Consider the following 6,000-nt stretch of genomic DNA (forward strand, 5'->3'; position numbering starts at 1 on the left):
GCCACTCTTGCAATAACTAAATCACTGACATTAATCTAGTCACAGGGGCAGAGCCTTTGTGACTTAATCACCTCTTATTAGGCCCGACCTGTCAACACTGTTGCATTGGGGATTAAGTTTTCAGCACATAAACTTTGGGGGACACAATCAAACCATAGCATTCCATCCCTGGCCCTCAAAATTCATGCCCTTTTCATGTGCAAAATACATTCATTCCATCTTGGTAGCCCCAAAAGTCTTAACTTGTTCCCGTGTCAACTCAAAATTCCAAATTCCAGAGTCTCATCTTAATCAGATGGGTGAGACTCAAGGCACAATTCATCTTGAGGCAAATTCTCCTCAGCAGTAAGCCTGTGAAGTTAGCAAGTTACATGCTTCCAAAACACACAGGCATAGGATAGACATATGCATTCCATGAGGGAGAAATGAGTGAGAAGAAAGGGATAATTGGTCCCAAGTAAGTCCGAAACCAAAAAGGGAAAACAACATTAAGTCTGAAAGCTGGAGAATAATCTCTTTTGACTCCATGAGTCAATTATAGAAAAGCCTATCATCAGCGGCTAGTATAGGTCAGAATTTTTTGTTTCCTTTGTTATATGCTCTTATTAAATTCTGTCCACTTCATAGCACTTATTTCATATTATAAATATCCATTTCTGTTTTCGATTATTTGATTAATATCTCTTCCTCCCACTTGCCTGGTATCATTGGGCCAAGGAATATGTCTCCACTTTGCTTACCGTCGTATCTCCAGGACCTAGCAGAGTCCTGGCTCTTTAATTAGACTCTTAAGGTTAACTAATATTAACATCTGATACTTATGTAATATTTACTATGCTATTGTTCCAAATCTTTTGTTATTAACTCATAATCATGAATATTTATTGAATGAATGACTGAATAGATCTGTCTTCTTATCTCTTCAGACCCACCCTTTATCATTTCTGCATTTGTGTTTATTCTGTAGTCATACTACTTAGCACAATTTAAATTGGCTCTATTTGCTTTTGCATTTATTTGCATATACTGTTTCCTTTGGATACATTCCCTGACAGACAAACTGACATTTCCCCCCCCAACTCATCTCAAATGTCATTTCTCATGCCATAAGACTTCCTTCCCAGAGTTCATCACTTTTTAAATCTAGGTTAGGTGAACCTTCTCAGTGCTTCCATAATTTTGTGTGTGTATTTTTCTCATATCACTTACTATATGGTATAATTTTGTTTATAGATATGACAGATTTAGTCTCCCTTATCAAGGAATTTACTTGAAAATCTTTGATACGAGGGACTGAATATTTTATTGTTGATCTTAGAAGCTGTAAAATAACTGTTAGTAGAATGAATGTAGGTCTAAGATGATATTATGGTGTTCTTTCCAAGTGATCTCCATGAAGGCTTAGATCTCTTGGTGTAATGCAACAATTTTCAGCATATGGAAACATAGACATATGGGGTTGAGGGAGAAATTGATTGAGAAATGGTACAGATGAAAAATTAGGCTGGATTTGGTGTCTCACGCCTGTAATCTCAGCACTTTGGGAGGCTGAGGCCGGTGGATCACTTGAGCTCAGGAGTTCCAGACCAGTCTGGCCAACATGGCGAAAGCCCATCTCTACTAAAAATATAAAAACAATTAGCCATGTGTGGTGGCACATGCCTGTAATCCCAGCTACTCGGGAGGCTGAGGCAGGAGAATGGCATGAACCAGGAAGCAGAATTTGCAGTGAGCTGAGATGGCACCACTGCACTCCAGCCTGGGTGACAGAGTGAGACTCCATCTCAAAAACAAAAACAAAAACAAACAGACAAAAACCAGAAAAATTAAAAACCACATAATGATTATGTTTTATATTTTAAATTGGTGTGAGATCAACAGGACTGCCCCATTTGGTTATATGAGTTGTGCTTTGTACAAAGGTGCCTGTTGAGAGAGCATAAGTGGAGGCTGAAATGCAGTTCATACCCAAGCCTTGAACCTCTGTGCTGGATTGCAGTTGCCTAGTGAAAGGTACCCTTTTTTGTAACTAATGCATAGAGAGGAGGTGCCTTTTCCCAATTCACACAAAAGCACAGTATGAACTATCTGAGGCCCTGGGGATCAAGAGCTTCAATCTCAAATTTTAGCCTTTGTTTACATCATCAGGTGGTAGAAATCTTTAGATCTACATGTACAGGGAGGCATGTAGCTCATTCAGTTTTTAATGGATGAATGAATGAAGATAAAATCTTATTATAATACATGTCAATAACCCATCATATTATTCTCTTTGCCATAATGTTTTTTTGTTTCAAGTGCTGCTTGAGGGAAGTGGGCCATCAGTTACAAATAGAAAATATTGTGTTTCCTTTGGAGAGATTTTGATTCAGATAAATATTTAATTTGAGGTTTACCTATGGTAGATTTTGGACAAATTATTTTGAATGTTTTTTACACCATACTAGCTTGTATACATTTATCTTTGTAGAGATTAAAGAAGCTGCTGGCCGGGCGCGGTGGCTCACGCTTGTAATCCCAGCACTTTGGGAGGCCGAGGCGGGCGGATCACAAGGTCAGGAGATCGAGACCACGGTGAAACCCCGTCTCTACTAAAAATACAAAAAAATTAGCCGGGCGTGGTGGCGGGCGCCTGTAGTCCCAGCTACTCGGAGAGGCTGAGACAGGAGAATGGCGTGAACCCGGGAGGCGGAGCTTGCAGTGAGCCGAGACTGCGCCACTGCACTCCAGCCTGGGTGACAGAGCGAGACTCCGTCTCCAAAAAAAAAAAAAAAAAAAAAAAAAAAAAAAAAAAAAAAAAAAAAAAAAAAAAAAAAAAAAGAAGCTGCTAACATCTTGTCACATGTTGATAATGGCAAGATTGGTATACCTGATTTGGAGCATGCCTTGAAATGTTTGAATGTTAATTTAACTGAGGAGGACTTCAATGAAGCCCTTAACTGTTGTAACGTCAGTGGTGAGCATTTTTTTGGCCTGAGATTCTTTTCATTTTTTTTCTACTTATGAAAAATATCTTAGAGTGTACCTATAAGGATAAGATGCTAATGGGAGTCATTTTTCTGTTGGAGGCTTAGGTTGATACAAATTAGAGCCAAATCACTCTACTAATTTAAATATTTATTGAACATATCTATTCATACTCATATGGATACTATATGTGCTTATTTAATTACCATTAATTACTTATAAGCATGGGTGGAAAAATACCATAAATTGTATAATAAAATAAAAACATGACAACAGCAGCTTATTTTGATATGCAATCTTTTTCAGAGGAGATCCGCTTTCATTTTTTTTTTTTTTTACAGTACTTGCTCCATTTTGATTTTTAACCAAATAAAATATGGGAGGGCTCACTACATTTAAAAATAAGTTATTTAGTTTTAGTGATTGTTTTCAAGTAGTCCATATTTACCTTTGTTTTCTGTCTTTGACTTCATGTAATATGTACTTGATCTCCTTTCCTATACACATTTACTTTTAGGAAGTCAAATCATTTGGGAATACTTCTAGAAGCTGTGGAGTTCTGTTGGTTTTTGGTGAACTTTTATTTTGGGCTTATCTTAACCAATTTGTGTCTGGGAATCCTGTGAGTCCTAGGTTTAAGAATACCTCCCCAGTACAGTTTAGTTACTGATTTTGCCAGGTTCCCCAGATTGTTATTCACCTAGATCAATTTTTATGTTTTTACCTCGCTTTTCTCACATCATCAGAGTGGTATAAATTTTGACTTCACACCCACATGAGATGCATGCTGGGCCTTCAATTTCTCACAAGAGATTTTTTTTTTCTCCACTGTCTCTCAGAATTGGGAAGATTTAGGCCTCCTTGTTTATTTGAGTCAATAAATATAATATTTTAATTTCTTTTTTAAAAAACCAAGATTGAAACCCTTTAAGCATTTCAGTTTTATTTGATAGCTAAGTTCCTACTCTTATTTTTATGGGCTCGAATCTTTTTTTATGACTCTGTATGAGCATTTAAATCAAGGACCTAGCCATTTCTGGGTCTCATCTCTATCCCAAAGATAGTTTTGGTGTTAGTACTCAATGCTTAGCATTCTGGATCTCAGTTCCCAGTTAACTTTTTGTTATTTCCTTCATATGACTCAGTCACACATCCATGGAATGTTATATGTCATAGAGCATCTCTAGGGGTTTGTAGTGGGATGGTTTCTGTGCTACCCAGGTCTGCCATTTTGTTTAAACTCAAAGTCTCCTTAATATAATTATAGCCCTAAATTGTCTGCTGTGTCACATTATTGCACCTTACTTAACTTGTGACTGTATGTGTGTGTGTTTGTGTGTGTGTGTGTGTGTGTTTGTACATGTACATGTGCATGTATGTGTGTATTCTAATAACATTGTCTCCCTGGCCTTAGACTGCATCAATTCAAATACAACCTCTAACATTTCCTGACTTTGTGACCTGGACAAGTTATTTAATTTCCATGTGCTTTCATCTTTCAAAAATAGGCATGCAGAACCTGGGAGGCGGAGCTTGCAGTGAGCAGAGATCGCGCCACTGCACTCCAGCCTGGGCAACAGAGCAAGACTCCGTCTCAAAAAAAAAAAAAAATAGGCATGCGAAGAGTACGCACATCATAGAATTGTTATGAAGATTACATGATTTAATATATGTAAAACACCATAAAAGGGTGCCTAGTATATATAAGGAACTCAAAAATGTTAGCTATTGTTTGCTAGTAATATTATTAACTATTCACTGGGTGGTTTTAAAAAGTGTTAAAAGTTCTATTGAAATAGTTTCAATCATTTGAGACAGAAAAGTGAGCTAGAGTGAAATTTTAGCTAACTATTATAAATCGGTCTTTATTTCATGTGCCAATTCAGTATCAGGTTTTTAATGTCAGCATTTTTGACTTTGACCTTCCAGATAATATGGAGGTGGATTTAAAAGATTTCTTAATGAAAATGAAAGAAAGTCCACATTTCCAAAAGTCCAAGGGTAAGTGAATACTTCTTGTTCAAGAGAATGGCTAGAAAATAGATACTTAAAAATGACATTTAAAAATGACTATCTGGATTTCAAGTTTTTAATTTTTAGTCTCTCTAATTTTAAAAAGGATTTCAAGCCACTTATGATGTATAGTATAAATAATATAATAATATAAAAATAAGTGAAGAAAATTGGGCAAAGATATAATGAGGGGGAAAACTAGGCAAGGTTAAAAAGATTAATATGTGCAAGGTCCTTTCTCAAAGGAGTTAGGTTTTTCTTCAATGACTTCTGATCTGTGAATTAAATCATGTGTGGAATTGGATGAGGGACCACCAGTTTTTGTGACATCTTAAGTCATGCCTCTGGAGTTTTCAGATGTACACAACTGGACTGCTCATCTATTTCGGTTATAGAAATCCTAACTTCAGTTAATCAGTCCTTCTAAATCCCCGCAGTATCAATCCCTGTATTATTCTTAATACCACACTATCTATGTTGCCTAACCACATCATTTTGTCCCTGCTATTTAAAGACTTCTGCTTGGCCTCTGTCCCTGAGGTTTGTCTTATTCTTTTTGAAATTAGGGAGACCATTTCAACACCAACATATTTTCCTAACTCCCAAGTCTGCAGAGAACACCTACCAAAGAACTCTTCATGGATGCGGATACCCTTATCAATGGCGTATTTCTAAATGCTTTGGTGAAACAAATGTCTTTGTATCACATTTTTTACATTTTAATATCTCTAAAATTGAATGCCTTATAGTATTTTTAATCAGATGTAGCTTTTAAAATTGAGACATAATTCATATACCATAAATTTCACCCTTTTAAAGTGTACCATTCAGTGATTTTTAGTATATTCAGAAAGTTGTGCAACCATCACCACTTTCTAATTCCAAAACATTTTCATGACTCCGAAAGAAACTCTGTACCTGTTAGCAGTTATTCTCCATTCCCACTTCTCTCCAACTACTGACAACCATGCATCTACTTTCTGTCTGTATGAATTTGCCTATTTTGAACATTTCATATAA

The 6,000-nt window shown here is 36.5% G+C and overlaps 1 protein-coding gene across 1 annotated transcript in view; it reads left to right on the forward strand.

Annotated features, from left to right (window-relative positions):
* EFCAB13 (EF-hand calcium binding domain 13) overlaps positions 1 to 5,755 on the forward strand; it is a 78,294-nt gene extending 72,539 nt beyond the window's left edge. Inside the window, 3 exon segments of the mRNA XM_063629323.1 lie at positions 2,813 to 2,956; positions 4,897 to 4,968; positions 5,547 to 5,755. Of these exon segments, the coding sequence (XP_063485393.1) occupies positions 2,813 to 2,956; positions 4,897 to 4,968; positions 5,547 to 5,755 (425 nt within the window).
* The last annotated feature ends 245 nt before the right edge of the window (positions 5,756 to 6,000 follow it).

The sequence above is a fragment of the Symphalangus syndactylus genome, chromosome 20 (assembly GCF_028878055.3).
Source record: "Symphalangus syndactylus isolate Jambi chromosome 20, NHGRI_mSymSyn1-v2.1_pri, whole genome shotgun sequence".
NCBI classification, from domain to species: Eukaryota; Metazoa; Chordata; class Mammalia; order Primates; family Hylobatidae; genus Symphalangus; species Symphalangus syndactylus.